The sequence below is a fragment of the Mobula hypostoma genome, chromosome 23 (assembly GCF_963921235.1).
Source record: "Mobula hypostoma chromosome 23, sMobHyp1.1, whole genome shotgun sequence".
Classification (NCBI taxonomy): Eukaryota; Metazoa; Chordata; class Chondrichthyes; order Myliobatiformes; family Myliobatidae; genus Mobula; species Mobula hypostoma.
This window is the reverse complement of record NC_086119.1, coordinates 387,092-408,677: the sequence shown is the minus strand read 5'-3', so window position 1 is coordinate 408,677 and position 21,586 is coordinate 387,092. Positions and strand designations below refer to the sequence as shown.

At 40.5% G+C, this 21,586-nt stretch overlaps 1 protein-coding gene across 4 annotated transcripts in view; it reads right to left on the bottom strand.

Annotated features, from left to right (window-relative positions):
- The window catches only part of LOC134336647 (uncharacterized), a 94,233-nt gene that overhangs the window by 26,523 nt on the left and 46,124 nt on the right, over positions 1-21,586 (bottom strand). For 2 of the 4 annotated variants that reach the window (XM_063030983.1, XM_063030981.1), the window contains exons 3-4: positions 18,072-18,214; positions 5,418-5,535 (exon numbers count right to left, since the gene is read on the bottom strand). In XM_063030983.1, the coding sequence (XP_062887053.1) occupies positions 5,418-5,535; positions 18,072-18,214 (261 nt within the window). Of the gene's footprint in view, positions 1-5,417; positions 5,536-11,202; positions 15,005-15,735; positions 15,798-18,071; positions 18,215-21,586 lie in introns of those variants that run through there. The other 2 variants (XM_063030985.1, XM_063030984.1) reach the window with 2 other exon arrangements.

The following is a 21,586-nucleotide window of genomic DNA, read 5'->3' as shown; positions in this document are numbered from 1 at the left end:
CAAACTCATTCGTAAGGCCAGTGATGTTGTGGGGATGGAACTGGACTCTCTCACAGCGGTGTCTGAAAAAGGGATGCTGTCTAAGTTGCATGCTATCTTGGTCAATGTCTCCCATCCACTACATAATGTACTGGGTGGGCACAGGAGTACATTTAGCCAGAGATTCATTCCTCCAAGATGCAGCACAGAGCATCATAGGAAGTCATTCCTGCCTGTGGCCATCAAACTTTACAACTCCTCCCTTGGAGGGTCAGACACCCTATGCTGATAGGCTGGTCCTGGACTTATTTCATAATTTACTGGCATAACTTACATATTACTATTTAACTATTTATGGTTTTATTACTATTTCTATTACTATTTATTATTTATGGTGCAACTCTAACGAAAACCAATTTTCCCCTGGGATCAATAAAGTATGACCATGACCATGACTATGACTAAATCGCCATTGTCTAGAATTAGTAGATGTATCGCTTAAGTTTATAAATAATTTCAACGGTAACAAAAGGAATTAATCGAGAGTCAATAAGAAAGTCAATTCTTGAATAGTGCTGATGTACATGTGAAAAAAATGAGAACTCTTTGTCATTCGGATATAAGAATCTCCAAATTTCTGAGATTCCAGAGTCGGTCATAAAAGAGTTGATAAGGGTAGCCGATTTATTCGGAAGTGCTTGATTAAACTTGGATCTATCCATCAAAGGATTTAAACAACGATTAAAATCACCATCCATAATCAGCATATAGTCATTTAAGTTAGGAAGAGATGTGAGGAGATTCTTAAAAAAATCAGGACAGTCAAGATTTGGGGCATAAACATTGAGCATAGCAACTTTTTTGTTAAATAGCAAGCCAGTAATCAACAAAGATCTGCCATAAGAATCTGAAATCATCTCATAGTGCATAAATGAAATTGATGGATCTATAAATATAGAAACGCTTTTTACTTTAGCCTGTGAATTCCAGAATCTAAAGAAACGTTGATTATCCTCTTTCCGGACATGAGTTTCTTGTAAAAAAATAATGTGAGCATTCATCCTATGGAATACTTTAAAAATTTTCTTCCGTTTAATCGGGTGGCTTAAACCATTTGTACTCCAAGAAACTAAATTGATAGTCTTATCCATCATAATGAGCTTGAGTATAAAGTATGTAAAGGGTTAACCAGAGTACAGACTCATGACCCCGGAAGAGGAAAAAAGGTCCAAAAAGGAATCGGAAGTTACGACATTTCAGACATTTTGGTAGTTTCTGGTCAGCCCGTTTAAAAAGAAAAAAATGAAAAAGGAATAAAAGGAAAAATACCACCCACCTCCCACAAAAAACAGAAAAAAGCCAGACAGTGGCCAATGCTAAATCTAAGACTAAACCTAACCCCATCTTTCCAGAAGGCGACCGAACAGAAATATGTTTATCAAAAAGAAGACACCACTCATATGGAAAAAAGTAAAAAAACTAGCTATAACAGTAAAAAAAAGTCTTAAAGTGAATAAAAGCATCGAATAGTTCCTTCCTACTCATATTTCAAAGAACATCAAACGTTAGATCATATTACTATATTAATTTTTCATATATAAATGATCGGAAATGACATGAGAAACAGCAAGGATTCTGGGGAGAAGAAAACAATCCACCATTTTAAAATATAATACTTTAGTAACATTTCAAAAAGAAAACAAGCATTAAACTTATAACTAAATAACTTCCAAAAGGTATCAAGAGTAAGATATACAGGATCACTAACAGAAAAGCCTAATATCATTTAACTATATAAAACAAACCTACACTGCCAGATCGAGAAAACAAAACCTCGTAGATAAGTCACCTAGACCAGATGGACCACACCCCAGGGTTTTGAAAGACGTAGCTGAAGAGATTGTGGAAGCATTAGTAATGATCTTTCAAGAAAGAATAGATTCTGACATGGTTCCGAAGGATAGGAAAATTGCAAATGTCACTCTCTTCACGAATGGAGAGAGGCAGAAGAAAGGAAATTATAGGCTAGTTAGCTTGTCATCAATGCTTGGGAAGATGTTAGAGTTGATTGCTGAGGATGAAATATCGGAGTACTAGGAGGCGAATGATAAAGTAGGCCAATGTCAGCATGATTTCCTTAAGGGAAAATCTTGCCTGTCAAATCTGTTGGAATTCTTTGAGGAACAAGCAGGATAGACATAGGAGAATCTGTGGATGTTGTGTACTTGGATTTTCAGAAGGCCTTTGACAAGGTGCTGCACATGAGGCTGCTTAGCAAGATAAGAGCACGTGGTATTACAGGAGAGATACTAGCATGGATAGAGCATTGGCTGATTGGCAGGAGGCAAAGAGTGGGAATAAAGGGATCCTTTTCTGATTGACTGCTGGTTACTAGTGGTGTTCCGCAGGGGTCAGTGTTAGGATTGCTTCTTCTTACGTTGAATGTCAATGATTTGGATGACAGGATTGATGGCTTTGTGGCCAAGCTTGCAGATGGTTCAAAGATAGTTGGAGGTGCAGGTAGTGTTGAGGAAGCAGGGAGGCTGCAGAATGACTTATATAGATTAGGAGAATCAGCAAAGAAGTGGTAGATGGAATACAGAGTCAGGAAGTGTATGGTCATGCACTTTGGTAGAAGAGATAAAAGCGTAGACTAATTTCTAAACGGGACAAAAATGCAAAAATCAGAGGTACAAATGGGACCTGGGTGTCCTTGTGAAGGATTTTCTGAAGGTTAACATGCAGGTTGAGTCAGTGGCGAGGAAGGCAAATGCAATGTTAGTATTAATTTCAAGACGACTCAAATAAAAAAACAAGGATGTAATGCTAAGGCTTTATAAGACACTGATGAGGACTCACTTGGGAGTATTATGAGAAGTTTTGGGCCCCTTATTTAGGAAAGGTTGAGCTAACGTTGGAGAGCATTCAGAGAAGGTTCACAAGAATGATTTTGAGAATGAACGGAAATTGTATGAGGAGTGTTTGATGGTTCTGCACCTGTACTTGCTGGAATTTATAAGAATGAAGGGTGGTCTCATTGAATCCTATCAAATGTTGGAAGGCCTAGATAGAGTGGATGTGGAGACGATGTTTCCTACAATTGGGAAGTCTAGGACCAGAGGGCACAGCCTCAAAATGGAGGGATGTCCATTTAGAATGGAGATGAGGAGGAATTTCTTTACCTGGAGGGTGGTGAATCTGTGGAATTCATTGCCATAGGCAGCTGTGGAGGCCAGGTCATCTGGTGTACTTAAGGCAGAGGTTAATAGGTTTTTGATTAGTTGGGGCATGAAAGGTTATGGGGAGAAGGCAGAAGAGTGGGATTGAGAGGGAAAATAAGAAACCATGATGAAATGGTGAAGCAGACTCAAAGAGCTAAATGGCCTTACCCTGCTCCTATATCTTATGGTTTTACGGTCTTTATATGTTGTAAGTGGGGTGGCACGGTAGCACAGCAGTTAGCACAATGCTTTACAGTACCAGTGACCTGGGTTCATTTCCTGCTGCTGTCTGTAAGGAGTTTGTACATTCTCCCCGTGACTGCATGGGTTTCTTCCCAGTGTTCCAGTTTCCTCCTATAGTCCAACGATGTACTGGTTGCTAGGTTAATTGATCATTGTAAATTGTCCCGTGATTAGGCTAGGGTTAAATTGGGGGCTGTTAGACAACACGGCTCAAAGGGCCAGAAGGGCCTATTCTGCACTGTATCTCAATCAATCAATACAAAAAGATGTAGATGACAGTCAACACACATCAAAGTTGCTGGTGAACGCAGCAGGCCAGGCAGCATCTCTAGGAAGAGGTATAGTCGACGTTTCAGGCCGAGACCCTTCGTCAGGACTAACTGAAGGAAGAGTTAGTAAGAGATTTGAAAGTGGGACGGGGAGGGGGAGATCCAAAATGATAGGAGAAGACAGGAGGAGGAGGGATGGAGCCAAGAGCTGGACAGGTGATTGGCAAAGGGGATATGAGAGGATCATGGGACAGGAGGTCCGAGGAGAAAGACAAGCGGGAGGGGGGAACCCAGAGGATGGGCAAGGGGTATAGTCAGAGGGACAGAGGGAGAAAAAGGAGAGTGAGAGAAAGAATGTGTGTATAAAAATAAATAACAGATGGGGTACGAGGGGGAGTCGGGGCATTAGTGGAAGTTAGAGAAGTCGATGTTCATGCCATCAGGTTGGAGGCTACCCAGACGGAATATAAGGTGTTGTTCCTCCAACCTGAGTGTGGCTTCATCTTTACAGTAGAGGAGGCCGTGGATAGACATGTCAGAATGGGAATGGAACGTGGAATTAAAACGTGTGGCCACTGGGAGATCCTGCTTTCTCTGGCGGACAGAGCGTAGGTGTTCTGCAAAGCGGTCTCCCAGTCTGCGTCAGGTCTCGCCAATATATAAAAGGCCACATCGGGAGCACCGGACGCAGTATATCACCCCAGCCGACTCATAGGTGAAGAGTCGCCTCACCTGGAAGGACTGTCTGGGGCCCTGAATGGTGGTAAGGGAGGAAGTGTAAGGGCATGTGTAGCACTTGTTTCGCTTACAAGGATAAGTGCCAGGAGGGAGATCAGTGGGGAGGGATGGGGGGGACGAATGGACAAGGGAGTCGCGTAGGGAGCGATCCCTGCGGAAAGCGGGGGGGGGGGAGGGAAAGATGTGCTTAGTGGTGGGATCCCGTTGGAGGTGGCGGTAGTTACGGAGAATAATATGTTGGACCCGGAGGCTGGTGGGGTGGTAGGTGAGGTCCAGGGGGACCCTATTCCCAGTGGGGTGGCAGCAGGATGGAGTGAGAGCAGATGTACGTGAATTGGGGGAGATGCGTTTGAGAGCAGAGTTGATAGTGGAGGAAGGGAAGCCCCTTTCTTTAAAAAAGGAGGACATCTCCCTTGTTCTGGAATGAAGAGCCTCATCCTGAGAGCAGATGTGGCGGAGACGGAGGAATTGCGAGAAGGGGATGGCATTTTTGCAAGAGACAGGCTGAGAAGAGGAATAGTCCAGATAGCTGTGAGAGTCAGTAGGTTTATAGTAGACATCAGTGGATAAGCTGTCTCCAGAGACAGAGACAGAAAGATTTAGAAAGGGGAGGGAGGTGTCAGAAATACACTAGGTAAACTTGAGCGCAGGGTGAAAGTTGGAGGCAAAGTTAATAAAGTCAACGAGCTCAGCATGCATGCAGGAAGCAGCGCCAATGCAGTCGTCGATGTAGCGAAGGAAAAGTGGGGGACAGATACCAGAATAGGCACGGAACATAGATTGTTCCACAAAGCCAACAAAAAGATGGCAGTCATTTTGTTAAAACACACCAAATCCAGAAACACTTAATATTGTTGTATGTTCCAAATCCCTGACCTTGTCAATAGATTTTCTTTCTGATCTGCTATATTCATTTCCACCTGCAAAACATTGTCTGAGAAAGGATAATTTTTTTTTCCATTGTTACCTTTTGTGTTGGACAGATAAAAGTTCCAAGTGAGCTTCCTCAAATCTGGAGGTAAACTATGATTGAATAAAATATGCAATTTGGATTTCATGTCTGGCCATTTATGTAATAGAGATATCTGAAAAGTAAAAATAAATCCTTATCATCTGAAAGGAATATTTATTAATATTTAACCCTCAAGGTTTGCTTCTAAAGCTACTTACCTAGTCCCCTGAGCGATTCCAGCACTATGATCTCCTGACCAGATGTTTCTTTGTGTTTTAGTTTGATTACAATTCCTCATTGAGTCACAGAAAACAAAACCCATGACACGGTCATTTTCCCCATTAGAAACTTGGTCCATACTCGCGCAGATCACTGCTTTTCGAGGATACACTTAAGTATTCTAATCAGTTCTCATTTAAATAATTAATGCACCATGCTATTAGGTTATTTCTTCAGTGGTTTGTTTGAGGCACGACTGCGCAAGCGCATGGACGTCAGACAGGTAGAACAGCGAGAAGAGTTTAAAAGGAGACAGTTTTATAGAGCGATTGATGAAGGCCAATGCACCATCTGCTTTCTTAACCACAACCTGTGCAATAGCCTTGAGTGTCCCCCATACTGCCGAGAATCTTACCATTAAAAATATATTCTGTCATTATATTTGACCTACCAAAATGAACCACCTCACACTCTTCTCAACCCATTTTTTGATTCCTATCAATGTCCTGATGTAACCTCTGACAGCCCTCCACACTATCCACAACACCCCTAACCTTTGTGTGATCAGCAAATTTACTAACCCATCCCTCCACTTCCTCATCCAGGTCATTTATAAAAATCACAAAGAGTAGGGGGTCCCAGAACAGATCCCTGAGTAACACCACTTGTGATCGACCTCCATGCAGAATATGACCGGTCTACAACCACTCTTTGCCTTCTATGGGCAAGCCAGTTCTGGATCCACAAAGTAATTTCATAGAAACATAGAAAAACCTACCGCACAATACAGGCTGTTCGGCCCACAAAGTTGTGCTGAACATGTCCCTATCTTAGAAATTACTAGGCTTACCCATAGCCCTCTATTTTTCTAAGCTCTATGTACCTATCCTAAAGTCTCTTAAAAGACCCTATTGTATCTGCCTCCACCACCGTTGCCGGCAGCCCGTCCCACGCACTCACCACTCTCTGCGTAAAAAACTTACCCCTGACATCTCCTCAGTACCTACTCCCCAGCACCTTAAACCTGTGTCCTCTTGTGGCAACCATTTCAGCTCTGGGAAAAAGCCTCTGACTATCCACACGATCAATGCCTCTTATCATCTTATATACATCTATCAGGTCTCCTCTCATCCTCCGTCGCTCCAAGGAGAAAAGGCTAAGTTCACTCAACCTGTTTTCATAAGGCATGCTCCTCAATCCAGGCAACATCCTTGTAAATCTCCTCTGCACCCTTTCTATGGTTTCCACATCCTTCCTGTAGTGAGGCAACCAAAACTGAGCACAGTACTCCCAGTGGGGTTTGACCAGGGTCCTAAATAGCAGCAACATTACCTCTTGGCTCTTAAACTCAATCCCAGGATTGATGAAGGCCAATGCACTGTATGCCTTCTTAACCACAGAGTCAACTTGCGTAGCTGCTTTGAGCGTCCTATGGACTCGGACCCCAAGATCCCTCTGATCCTCCACACTGCCAAGAGTCTTACCACTAATACTATATTCTGCCATTATTTTTGCCCTACCAAAATGAACCACTTCACACTTACCTGGGTTGAACTCCATCTGCCACTTCTCAACTCATTTTTTGATTCCTATCAATGTCCCACTGTAACCTCTGACAGCCCTCCACACTGTCTACAGCACCTACAGCCTTTGTGTCATCAGCAAGCTTACTAAACTATCCCTCCACTTCCTTATCCAGGTCATTTATAAAAATCACGGAGAGTAAGGGTCCCAGAACAGATCCCTGAGGCACACCACTGGTCACTGACCTCCATGCAGAATATGACCCATCTACAACTACTCTTTGCCTTCTGTGGGCAAGCCAGTTCTGGATCCACAAAGCAATGTCCCCTTGGTTCTCATGCCTCCTTACTTTCTCAACAAGCCTGGTATGGGGAACCTTATCAAATGCCTTGCTGAAATTCATATACACTTAATCTACTGCTCTACCTTCATCAATGTGTTTAGTCACATCCTCAATAAATTCAATCAGGCTCGTAAGGCATGACCTGCATTTCACAAAGCCATGCTGACTATTACTATGTCTACTCTCTTTCTTGAATAATGGAACAACATCCGCAACCCTCCAATCCTCTGGAACCTCTCCCCTCCCCACTGATGATGCAAAGATCATCGCCAGAGGCTCAGCAATCTCCTCCCTCGCCTCCCACAGTAGTCTGGAGTACATCTTGTCCGGTCCCGGTGACTTATCCAACTTGATGCTTTCCAAAAGCTTCTGCACATTCTCTTTCTTAATATCTACATGCTCAAGCTTTTCAGTCCGCTGTAAGTCATCCCTACAATTGCCAAGATCCTTTTCTATAGTGAATACTGAAGCAAAGTATTCATTAAGTACCTCTGCTATCTCGTCCAGTTCCATACACACTTTTCCACTGTCACACTTGATTAGTCCTATTCTCTCACGTCTTATCCTCTTGCTCTTAACATACTTGTAGAATGCCTTGAGGTTTTCCTTAATCCTGTCCACCAAGGCCTTCTCATGGCCTCTTCTGGCTCTTCTAATTTCTTTCTTGAGCTCCTTCCTGCTAGCCTTATAATCTTTTGGCCCTCTACCTAGCTTTTTGAACCTTTCATGAGCTCTTCTTTTCTTCATGACTAGATTTACAAAAGCTTTTGTACACCACAGTTCCTGTACCCTACCATCCTTTCCCTGTCTCCTTGGAACATACCTATGCAGAACTCCACTCAAATATCCCCTGAACATTTGCCACATTTCTTCCGTACATTTCCCTGAGAACATCTGTTTCCAATTTATGCTTCCAGGTTTCTGCCTGATAACCTTAGATTTTCCTTACTCCATTTGTCTGTTCCTATCCTTCTCCAATGCTATGGTAAAGGAGATAGAGTTGTGTTCACCATCTCCAAAATGCTCTCCCATGAGAGATCTGTTCTCTTTCAATATTCTTATTAGTTTCTACATAGAAGAATACAGAGTACAAGAAAGTATATATAAAGGTAAAAAAAACCTACCAATTACATTATATCTATTCATAATAATAATCTCATTATCCCGTATTCATGTAGGTTAGTCAAAGTTATACTGAAGTATACTAATTCATTACAGAAAAAGTCTAACCCCTACCAAGACCGAAGCTGTTTATTAAGGAGAAAAAAAGGTAAAATACCTTCTCGTATAATAAAAATTAATAGCCAACATCTAAATTTAGACAATGGATTGAGGAATTTAAAAGTTTTGAAAATAATTCAGAAAAGGTCCCCACAATGTTTGAAAGTCTTGATGAGATTCAGAAATTGAACAACGAATCTTCTCTAAACCTAAGCATGACATAATGTCACATAACCATTGACTATGAGTCGGAGGAGAAGCATCTTTCCATTGTTACGTACCCCATAACTGGGTTGCCAAACCAGCAGAAATGGATCACTCAGTTGGAGTCTGGATTACTAGAACTAAGAAAGTTTCATTAAAGAAACAAGCAACACATTACTCTAATCAAAAGGATAATAAATGCAACAGTTCAGCAAAGATAAACACACATGTACACAGAATTAGGATAACAGGATCAATCAAGCGCTATTGTCGTCTAGGGGTAAATGACCAGTTTCAAAGTGACGCAAAGTTCAGTTCAATTGAATTCAGTTCAGTTCGCAGTAATCACTGCCGTGGGAGATGAACAGTGGGGGGAAGGAGAGAGAGAGCAAAAATGAATGAATATTCAAACGGCTTCCACACAGACCTTCGATATTCTTCGCAGTCAGCTTTCGAGCGAGCCCTTTGTGATGTCTTCTGAGGTCACTGACCGTGACCCCTCCATTTCCAGATACGATCGTTTCTCTGCGGTGAACCTGGCACCCAGGGAAGGGTGGACACACACCACGTTCCCGCCGATCGTGCCTTTCCAACCTGCACGTCTATGGCTTGGTCCTGCGATCAGCCCTCCAAAACTTCCCACCGACTTATGGGAGGCGCACCGCTTCCAGGGTCTCGTTACCTCGTGGTGTCGTGTGTGTGTTGCCTTAGCGAACCTGTCCCTTTTTATCCCCCTGCTGGGGTATCGCCTGTCCATCACTTCAAACAGTTCAGGGTTCAAAGGGGGAGCCGATCTTGACAGCTCTCCTTCCGTTAAACCCTCCCGTCCCTTCAGTAACATCTCCAAATGCTGCTCCATTGTTTTCCTTATCTCTCTTTCGCCTGAAGACAGGTGGCAGACCAACTGCTGATCCCACTGGTGCCAGCACAGGACAGCTAACATCTTAATCTATGTGTATTCTCGTCACACCATTTAAACAAAAGTGCCTTCCTAACTGTAAGAGAGCTAAAGGCAAAAATATGTAAATCAGATGTCTTCAACTTGATATCTTGTCCTGCAACAATACCGAATAGGGCCGTCAGAGGATTAGGCTTAAAATTGACTTTGAAAAGTAAAGAAAAAGTTTGAAAAACTTCCTTCCAATATTTTTCAAGACATGGACAAGTCCAAAACATATGAATTAATGAAGCTTCTTCATTATTACAGGTGTCACAGTAGGGAGATATATCCAAATAAAAACGAGATAGCTTATCTTTAGTCATATGGACTCTAAGTACCACCTTAAATTGTATGAGGGAATGGTAAGCACACAGCGATGAAGTATTAACCAGTTTAAACATTTCATTCTGAGTTTCCTCAGATATTGATGTCTGTAAATCTTGTTCCCAGAGATTCTTAATTTTGTCTAAAGGAATATTCCTCGTCTCCAGTAGCATACCATAAATATTAGATATTGAACCATTATGAAAAGGTGTCAAATTAAAAATTGCGTCTAGTAAGTTCTTATCTGAGCTTATAGGAAATGTGCATAATTAAGATCTTAGAAAGTCTCTGATTTGTAGATATCTAAAAAAGTGAGTTTTAGCTGACAATTGCTCAAATGAAAAAAGATTTCCTCCAACAAACAGATCCCAAAAGCATTTAATACCCAACCTGTCCCATTGTTTAAAAACTAAATCAGTTATGGAGGGTTTAAAAAGTTAGAATAAATGGGACTAGAAAGGGAAAATCTCAGTAAACCAAAATGTTTTGTAAATTGTATCCAGATTCTCAGAGTATGTTTAACTATTAAATTATCAGTTAGTTTACTTACAAATAAAGGAAGTGAGGACCCAAGAAGAGAAAGAATAGAAAATTTATTCACAGAGTTAGCTTCTAAAGAAACACATACCGGACAGTCTACACGATTAATATAATATAGCCAAAACGTAAGATATCATATATTAACTGCCCAGTAATAAAACCTAAAATTAGGTAAGGCTAAATCTCCAGACCTTTTAGGTTTTTGAAGATGAACTTTATTTAAACGAGGACATTTATTTTTCCATATATAGGAGGATAAAATAGATTCAAGAGAGTCAAAAAAGGATTTAGGAATAAAAACAGGTAAAGCCTGAAAAAGATATATAAATTTAGGTAGAATATTCATTTTAATAGAATTAATTCATCCAATCAACGATATTGAAAGAGGTGACCAATTTAGTAATATCTTTTTTACATGGTTCAATAAAGTAAGAAAGTTTTCTTTAAACAGGTGTTTGTAATTCTTAGTGATTGTTATACCCAAATAAGTAAATTGACTCCTTACAATTTTAAAAGGGAGATTAGTATTAATTGATACCAAATTATTTAAAGGAAATAATTCACTCGTATGTAGGTTCAATTTATATCCTGAAAACTAGCTAAAATAGGAGAGTAAAGAAAGTACGCAAGGTAACGAGGTCTCAACATTAGAGATAAAAAGCAATATATCATCAGTGTAAAGCGAGATTTTGTGGGTGATACCTCTCCTTAAAATACCTCAGATATCATTAAATTCTTGAAAAGCAATGGCAAGGGGTTCTAAAGCTAGATCAAAAAGCAAAGGACTCAATGGACAGCCTTGTCTAGTTTTGCAGTGAAATTTAAATGGTTTAGAAAGAATTTTAGTATCAACATTGCGTAATAAAATTGGCCTATATGAAGAGCATTCAGTTGGATCCTTGTTCTTTTTTAGGATAAGCGAAATAGAAGTTTCATTAAAAAGATCGAGGCAAACTACCCAATTTGAAAGAATCCAAAAAGACTAAGTGTAACTGCAGTATAATTAATGAAGAAAAAGCCTTATAAAATTCTTCAGAAAATCCATCTGGACCCAGAGCCTTCCGCAAATGTAATGAACATATAGCCTCGGCAATTTCCTCATAAGAAAAGGGTTGATCCATCTGCTTGCAATTATCTGCAGAAAGTGCAGGGATATTTAATTGATCTGGAAAATTATTTATTACAGTATTATCTTTAGGGGAATCAGAACTATAAAGTTTAGAATAGAATTCTCTAAAGGTATCATTTATTTCAGAATAATCAGTTGTCATATCACCATTAGTTTTGCAAATTTCTTTAATTTGTCATTTAACTGCAGAAGTTTTTAATTGGTTGGCCAATACTTTGCCTGATTTATCTCCATGAATGTAAAATTGAGTTTTATCTTTAAGAAGTTGAGTTTGAATTGAATATGTTAACAGAAGATCATAATTAGTTTTAACTTCAACACGTCTTTTATATAAAACAGGATCTGGAGCATTAGCAACACACATCAAAGTTGCTGGTGAACGCAGCAGGCTAATTGTTTCAATTGATTGGCTAATTCAATTCTTTCTTTATTAGCTTTATTCTTAACGCTTGTAGTATAAGAAAAAATTAGTCCTCTAATATAGGCCTTGTAAGATCCCATACAATAAGATTAGAAGTCTCTTCCTTTTTATTCTCTTCAAAAAACAAAATAATATGTGTCTCTAGAAATTTTAAAAATTCCTTATCAGATAACAAAGTTGTATTAAAATGCCAAAATCTGTTGGTTTGAGGAAGACCAGGGAGTTTTAAAGATAGAAATATAGGAGCATGATCTGAAACAGCAATCTTTTTATAATCACAGGAATGATCTAATGAAATCATTTGACTATCGATAAAAAAAAATCAATCCTGGAATATGTATAATGAACATGGGAAAAAAACAAATACTCCCTATCTAAAGGATGTAAAAAAATGCCAAACGTCAACTATACCACACTTCAATAAAAAGGATTGAATAAACAAAGCTGATTTATTTAGAGACGCTGGTTTAGAAGATGATTGGTCTTAAGTTGGGTCTAGCCAACAGTTAAAATCTCCTCCCATCACCAAAGAATAAAGATTCAGATCTGGTAAAAATGAAAACAAAACGCTTAAAGAATCCTGGATCCTACATTTGGGGCATACACATTGGCAAATACTATTAATTTATTATCTAGTTTTCCTGGAACTATAACAAAACATCCATTAGTATCAGACACTATTTAATGTTGGACAAAGGAAAGTGTATTATCTATAAGAATCGAAACTCCACTAGATCTGGCCTGAAAAAAAGAGTGAAAACAAAGTCCATTCCAACGGCTAAAAAAAACGTAGATTATCATATTTGCGTATGTGAGTTTCTTGTAAAAAAAAATAGGGACATTAAATTTCTTAACATAAGCAAAAATCTTATTACGTTTAACAGGGTGATTTAACCCTTTCAAGTTAAAACTGAGTAAATTAATAGTTTGGTCCAGTTTTAATATTATTTAAAGGAAGTGTTAAAATATAAGTTAAAAACCAAGCCATAAACCTTGAGAAATGTTAACCAAGCAACAAGTTGGCTAAAAATTTGAAAACAGCTTCAGGGAAAAAAAACCATACTCCTGCTCACCCCCCAAAGAAAGAAAACCGACCAATAGAAAGTCGGCATCTACAACTACGGACAACCCCCTAAAAAACCTGGTGATCGCTCCAATTAGTTTCAAGGTTATTTATATTCCAACCTAGACTAAACAATACCCAAACAAGAGATTCAATTTTTGTATATCAAAAATGCAGTATTAAAAATACGAAAGGAAATTAGTTACAAAGGTATACCAAAAGTAAAAGATACAATTATTCGTACAGATAGACATTAAACATTAATCTTATATCTTCATGGAAAAACAGACTAAGCAGTTAGCCTTCAAATTTAAAAAATCTTTGTGCTTCAGCATTCAAACGAAACCATATGAAGGATCCATCTTTAATGAGATTCTCAGTCAAACTGGGTAGCCAAGGGATGGGTTAAAACCCTTATTAAAAAAGTTCCAACAGAGCTTGTTTAAATTTAGCACATTCCTGCATCACCTCAAGCAAATAATCTTCGAGAATCTTAATATTCCACCCTATACCAATCATGCCCCTTTGACGGGATTTGCGAATTAAAAGTTTCTCATTTAATCTTGTGTCTTCATGTAAGGAGAAACTAAACAGCTAGCCTTCGGATTTAAAAAATTTTGTGCTTCAACAGTCGAGTGGAACCATTCAAAAGAACCGTTTTTAAGTGTGATTCTGAGTCGGGTTAGGTAGCGAAGGGAAGGCTTGAAACCCTTATTAAAGAGCTCAGACAGGACTTCTTTGAACTTAACACGTTCCTGCATAACCTCATGCGAATAACCTTCGACAATTCTAATCTTGCAACCATTATAGTCGGTCATGCCTCTTCAACGAGATTTGCGAATTAAGAGTTCCTTTGTTTTAAATTCCTGAAAACAGGTTATTACTGATCTTGGTCTCTGACCGTTAGTAGGTCTAAACGCAGGAGATCTGTGAACTCGATCGATCACAGGCACAGATGTCAAAATCTCTGGAAATAATTCTTGCAAAAAGTTTGCAAAAAACTCCATAGGATGATTACCTTCGAGTAATTCTTCGAGACCCAGAACCCGAAGGCTGTTCCTTCTACTTCTATTTTCTAGGTTGATAATCTTCTGTCTTAACTTTTCGTTGGACTTCGATTGCTTTTCACAAAGCTTCTGCAATTCATCCACTTCTGTTTCCAGAGCCGACAAGTTTTCATCATTATTTTTAATATGTTTATCGTGTTCATTAAGAGTTTGTTGAAAAGAATCCAATTTACCATCTATTTGTTTAAATTCAGTGCTTAATTGTTGAAACCTCACAGGCTTCTTGTGTATGACTTTGCAGCAAATCCATAATAGAATCCAAAGAGGCAGGAAGATCATCCTTTTTAGTACCTCTGGCCCTCCTTCCAGCCATAATGAAAGAATTGGTCTTGGTCTTGGTAGCATCCGTTAGTCTCGCGAGACCATGGATCTGCGCCTGGAAAGTCTTGCTTCAGTCTGTGTTAGAGCAGCGTCTGTAGTGGCTGTAGAGGCCCACACAGGAGTGACAGTCTCGGCTGCAGCGACTGCACTTGAAGGCACTGTCCTCCAGTGTTGTCTTGGTGCTGTTTTTCCGATGAGTACGCTTTTCTTCAGCAGCAAGCCTCAGCTTCTCTTCTCCTCTTTTTAAACCTCTGCGTAGTTCCAGCCTCCAGTGAGAGCGATCGCACTTAAAAAAGAAGTTTCGAGACAGGTTGGAAATAGTAAGATAATTAGAGGTGGAGCAACGACAGATTGCTGTTACTCCATCAGCCACCACCAGGAAATCTGCCACTGAGAGACCTGACACCTGACCAAGTTCATTTCCCAATACCAGATCAAGTTCAGCCTCTCCTCTTGTAGGCTTATCTACATATTGTGTCAAGAAACCTTCCTGAACACACCTAACAAACTCCACCCCATCTAAACCCCTCGCTCTAGGGACATGCCAATCAATATTTGGGAAATTAAAATCTCTTACCACAACGACCCTGTTATTATTACACCTTTCCAGAATCTGTCTCCCTATCTGCTCCTCGATGTCCCTGTTACTATTGGGTGGTCTATAAAAAATACCCAGTAGAGTTATTGACCCTTTCCTGTTCCTAACTTCCACCCACAGAGACTCCTCAAAAATTTAACAGTCAATAATTTAAAAATTCAACTAAATTGTTTACAACATTTTTTGAACTATTGCAAAGGAAAAAAATATGTACAGTCATTAAATTACCAGTCAGACTGAAGTTGGTAATTAATGGACCAAGTGATGAAAAGATTTACAATAATTAGTACTGCATGAAAAACGTTGAATGAATGAAGACCATAATCCTATTATTTTAGCTTTGTTTCTACTAGTGTCTGATCTAGTTTCTGTTTTTATGTCAGGTTTCTAGTGACTGCATAACTCCCAACTGATCATACCTCAAGGTGTACATTAGGGGTCGCCAACCCGTCGATCGCGATCAACCAGTCGATCTTTGAGACTTTCCCAGTAGATCCCGAAGAAAAATCAAAAATAAATACACAAGTACTGTTATGTGAGCATTACAAAAGTAATACTAATTAGGATAATGGTAATATAGCAATATTTTCGCTAAAAGCTGTTTGTAAAGAGAGATTGTTTCCGGGTTACGGGGGATTAGTTCCGTTCTTTCTGCCCAGTGCGCATGTGTGTAGTTCCCCTGCCTTGCACCGCGTTTTCAGTGTAGCCTGTGCTCCATCAAAGTGACCAATCAGATTAGATGAGAGTACAGACTGTCGCAAACATCAATATTCGGCAGTGTCCCCAACCTCAGGGCCGCGAAGCATGCAGGGGTGCAGAAGTAGTCGGGAGGCACACAGCACATCTTTAAGATATAAAGCCGAAATAAACAAGCTAATTAATTAGGTGCTGCCTGGCACGTAAATGTCGGCCCAGATCAGAGGCGACGCAATCAGCAATCGCTCGTGGTATCCTGATAGTGTGGCAGAGGCTCCATGAAAGAAGGCAAAAACGTACAAATTCCATCCAGAATGGGAAGAGGAATTTCTATTTACCTTGGTGAAAGACAAGTGTGTATGTATGTTGTGCCACCAAACACAAGCACTGACTAAAAGAGGGAATCTGGAGCGGCAGCGCAATGCCAACCACCAGGAATTTAAAGACACCTACCCCCCAAAGAGCGCAATTCGTTGAGCTGAAATCGGGGTTGAAGGCCCAGCAATCGTTTTCCACAAAACATGCTGCTCAAAGTAAGTCTGCTATTGAAGCATCATTTCGTGTAAGTCACCTTTTGGCTAAGCACAAGGAGCCTTTTACAGATGGCGATTTATTCAAGGAAGCAATGGTCATTACCGCAGAGACTGTTCTTAATGAATTTAAAAACAAAAACGGCATCACAACCGCAATACGTAATATACCGCTTGGCCCTGCAACAGTGACAAGGAGGGTAGAATCACTGTCAGAGGACGTGGATCGACTTGTTACTCTGTGAATATTTTCTCACTACAGTTCGATATCCCTGGATGTAATGCAAACAGCTCAGCTTGTTGCATTTGTCAGAATAGCTTTCCAGGATTTTACAACAAAGGAGGAGTTCCTCACTCTTTTGCAATTAAAGGAAAGAACGAGAGGTGAGGATATTTACAATGAGTTTAAAAAATATGTCCGTGAAAATGACATCCCCATTCATAAACTAGTGGCAATTACTACTGATGGGGCTGAGCTATGCGCGGTGTGCGCGTTGTTTTTATACCACTAAAAGTCAGTGCCTACATCGGGTCAACTTATCTATGTGAATTGCATTTTCACAGATGAAAATTATTAAATCTAAGTACAGGAGCTGACTGACTGACAGACACCTCACCAGGGTTGCCAACTTTCTCACTCTCAAATAAGGGACAAAAGCAGCAGTCAAATCCCGGGACATTTGTGTTTACCCCAAAAAAGACTACCATGACCATGAAGCCTTGTGCAGGCACCTGTGTGTGCATGCGCGTACGTGCCGATTTCTTTTCTTTACCCCACCAATCGGTTTTGGCTTAATTTTCATTATTTCTACTTTATATAGGCTGTGTATTTATCATATCATTCCTGCTTTTACTATACTTTAGTGTTATTTTAGGTTTTATGTGTTATTTGGTATGATTTGGTAGGTAATTTTTTTGGGGTCTGGGAATGCTCAAAATTTTTTTCCATATAAATGAATGGTAATTGCTTCTTCGGTGTAAAGCATTTCGGCATGAAAGGTTTCACAGGAACGCTCTACCTTAGCGGGGGAAATACGGGACAGTTGGCAACCCTACACCTCACAGACCGTCTCAGACTGGCTGTCTGTAGTTATGAGCCAAATTTCTGGGAACTAGCAGAAAGTATTCAGCCCCAGTCATCACACTGAATGCAACAGTCAATTTTTATTCATTTATTTCTCGTGTTGAAATAAAATTAAATAATGAAACTTAGAATTAAAGGTGTGAAGTATTGTAATATTCTTAAAGAAAGACAGCTATGGCCTGTTTGATATGCTAGTTACAGAGTTTTCTTGTTTGAATTAATTTGAAAGTTTGACAAAAGTATTTTGTGTAATTCAAATACAATTCACCCAAATAAAAGGCCTCAAATTGGAAGTACAATCTGAGCTGTTTTTTCTCTAAACGATTTAGTAGGTAGATCTTGCCTTTCACTGAGGTCGAGGTAGGGGATCTTGGGCTTAAAAAGGTTGGTGACCACTAGTGTACATGGTGCATAGCATGTTGATTGTTAAAAGAAAAAAACGCACCATACCATCCTGGATATGACTCTGAAATGCCTCATTCCTAGTTTGAACTGGTTTGCTTTCTTGTATTTTCCCAACGAGGTGTCTACAAATCTGTTTCTCCAATGTAGAACCGATCCGATTAACAAGAGTTTTGTAGACGCTCCCTAGAGACACAAAAATGAAAACATCAGTTTCTGAAGACAGGTCAATATTCTTGCCCAACCAAATAAGTATTTTCACCAGTTTCCATTTTATTTTATCTCAGGAAGTCATCAAAAGCAGAAAAAGTACAAAAACTAGAATGGTGTATTTTGCAGAAAGGGGGTAACTGTTTTTCTCTCTATGCACAAGCTGCCTTGGCTTGGTGTACACTGTGCCAGACACAAAACCCAGAAAGGTAAAGCATGGAAATAACCTATTTTGCTAACAATGCTAAGACCATAAGATATAGGAGCAGAAGTAGACCAGTCGGCCCATCAAGTGTGCTCCGCCATTCAATCATTGACTGATCCAATTCTTCCAGTCATCCCCACTCCCCTGCCTTCTCCCCATATCCTTTGAGGTCCCAGCTAATCAAGAACCTATAAATCTCTGCCTTAAATACAGCCAATGTCTTGGCTTCCACAGCCGCTCGTGGCAACAAATTCCACAGATTTACCACCCTCTGACTAAAGTAATTTCTCTGCATCTCTGTTCTAAACAGATGTCCTTCAATCCTGAAGTCGTGCCCTCTTGTCCTATAATCCCCTACCATGGGAAATAACTTTGCCACATCTTATCTGTTCAGGCCTTTTAACAGCTAGAATGTTTCCCTGAGATCTCTCCATTCTCCTGAACTCCAGGGAATACAGCCCAAGAGCTGCCAGATGTTCCCCATATGGCAATCCTTTTATTCCTGGAATCTCTCATGAACCTTCTCTGAACCTTCTCCAATGTCAGTATATCCTTTCTAAAATAAGGAGCCCAAAACTGCACATAATACATGTGTGGTCTCATGAGTGCCTTATAGAGCCTCAACATCACACTCCTGCTCTTATATTATATACCTCCAGAAATTAATGCCAACATTGCATTCGCCTTCTTCACAACCGACTCAACCTGGAGGTTAACCTCTCAGGTATCCTGCACAAGGAATCCCAAGACCCTTTGCTTCTCTGCATTTTGAATTCTCTCCCTAGCTATATAATAGTCTGCCTGTTTACTGCTTCCACCAAAGTGCATGACCATGCACTTTCCAACATTGTATTTCATTTGTCACTTCTTTGCCCATTCCTCTAAACTACCTAGGTATCTCTGCAGGCACTCTGTTTCCTCAACACTACCTGCTCCTCCACCTATCTTTGTATCATTGGCAAATTTAGCTACAAATCCATTAATCCCATAGTCCAAATCATTGACATGCATCGTAAAAAGCAGTGGTCCCAACACTGACCCTGTGGAACTCCACTGGTAACTGGTAGCCAGCCAGAATAGGATCCCTTTATACCACTCTCTGTTTTCTACCAATCAGCCAATGCTCCACCCATGCTAGTAACTTCCCTGTAATTCCATGGGCTCTTATCTTGCTAAGCAGCCTCATGTGCGGCACCTTGTCAAAGGCCTTCTGAAAATCCAAGTACACCACATCCACTCCATCTCCCTTGTCTACCCTGCTTGTAATTTCCTCAAAAAACTGAAGTAGGTTAGTCAGGCAGGATTTTCCTTTCAGGAAACCATGCTGGCTTTGGCCTATCTTGTCATGTGCCTCTACGTACTCTGTAATCTCATCAATAAACAATCGATTCCAACAACTTCCCAACCACTGATGTCAGGTTAACAGGTCTATAGTTTCTTCTCTGCTGCCTCCCACCGTTCTTAAATAGTGGAGCAACATTTGCAATTTTCCAGTCATCCAGTACAATGCCAGAATCTAACAACTTTTGAAACATCATTGTTAATGCCCCTGCAATCTCTCCAGCTACTTCTTTCAGAACCCCAGGGTGCATTCCATCAGGTCCTGGAGACTTATCCACCATCAGATCACAACAACAGCTGTGAAGCTCCCTGCTGTACCTGATGACCCTGTGATCTCCGTCTCAGAGGCCAATGTTAGGCTGTCTTTAAAGAGAGTGAACTCTCGCAAGGCCTAAGGACCCAATGGCGTAAGAACCTGGTAAGGCTCTGAAAACCTGTGCCAACCAACTAGCGGGAGTATTCAAGGACATTTTCAACCTCTCACTGCTATGGGCGGAAGTTCCCACTTGCTTTAAAAAGGCAACAATTATACCAGTGCCTAAGAAGAATCATGTGGGATGCCTTAATGACTATCATCTGGTAGCACTCACACCGACAGTGATGAAGACAGGTTAGTCCTGACTAGACTAGACTGAACTCCTGCCTCAACGAGGACCTGGACCCATTGCAATTTGCCTATTGCCACAATAGGTCAACAACAGACACAATCTCAATGGCTCTCTGCATGGCTTTAGACCACCCGGACAATGCAAACACCTACGTCAGGATGCTGTTCATCGACTATAGCTTAGTATTTAATACCATCATTCCCACAATCCTGAACCAGGGCCTCTGTGTACCTCCCTCTGCAATTGGATCCTTGATTTCCTTAACTGGAAGACCACAATCTGTGGGGATTGGTGGTAAGATATCCTCCTTGCTAACGATCAACTCTGGCACACCTCAGGGGTGTGTGCTTAGCCCACTGCTCTACACTCTAAATACACATGACTGCGTGGCTAGGCATAGCTCAAATACCATCTATAAATTTGCTGACGATATAACCATTGTTGGTAGAATCTCAGGTGGCGACAAGAGGGCATACAGGAGTGAGATATGCCAACTAATGGAGTGGTGGTGCAGCAACAACTTGGCATTCAGCATCAGTACATGAAAGAGCTGATTGTGGATTTCAGGAAGGGTGAGACGAAGGAACACATACCAATCCTCATAGAGGGATCAGAAGTAGAGAGAGTGAGCAGCTTCAAGTTCCTGCGTGTCAAGATCTCTGAGGATCTAACCTCATCCCAACATATCGATGCAGTTATGAAGAAGGCAAGACAGCAGCTATACTTTATTAGGAGTTTGAAGAGATTTGGCATGTCAACAAATACACTCAAAAAAATTCTATAGTCGTACAGTGGAGAGCATTCTAACAGGCTGCATCACTGTCTGGTATGGAGGGGCGACTGCACATGACAAAAAGAAGCTGCAGAAGGTTGTAAATCTAGTCAGCTCCAATCTTGGATACTAGCCTACAAAGTATCCAGGACATCTTTGGGGAGCGGTGTCTCAGAAAGGCAGTGTCCATTATTAAGGGCCTGCAGCACCTAGGGCATGCCCTTTTCTCACTGTTACCATCAGGTAGGAGGTACAGAAGCCTGAAGGCACACACTCAGCAATTCAGGAACAGCTTCTTCCCCTCTGCCATCCGATTACCTAAATGGACATTGAATCTTTGGACAATGCCTCACTTTTTTTTAGATATACAGTATTTCTGTTTAGCTTCCTGAGCACCTTCTCAGTCGTAATTTTCACTGCAC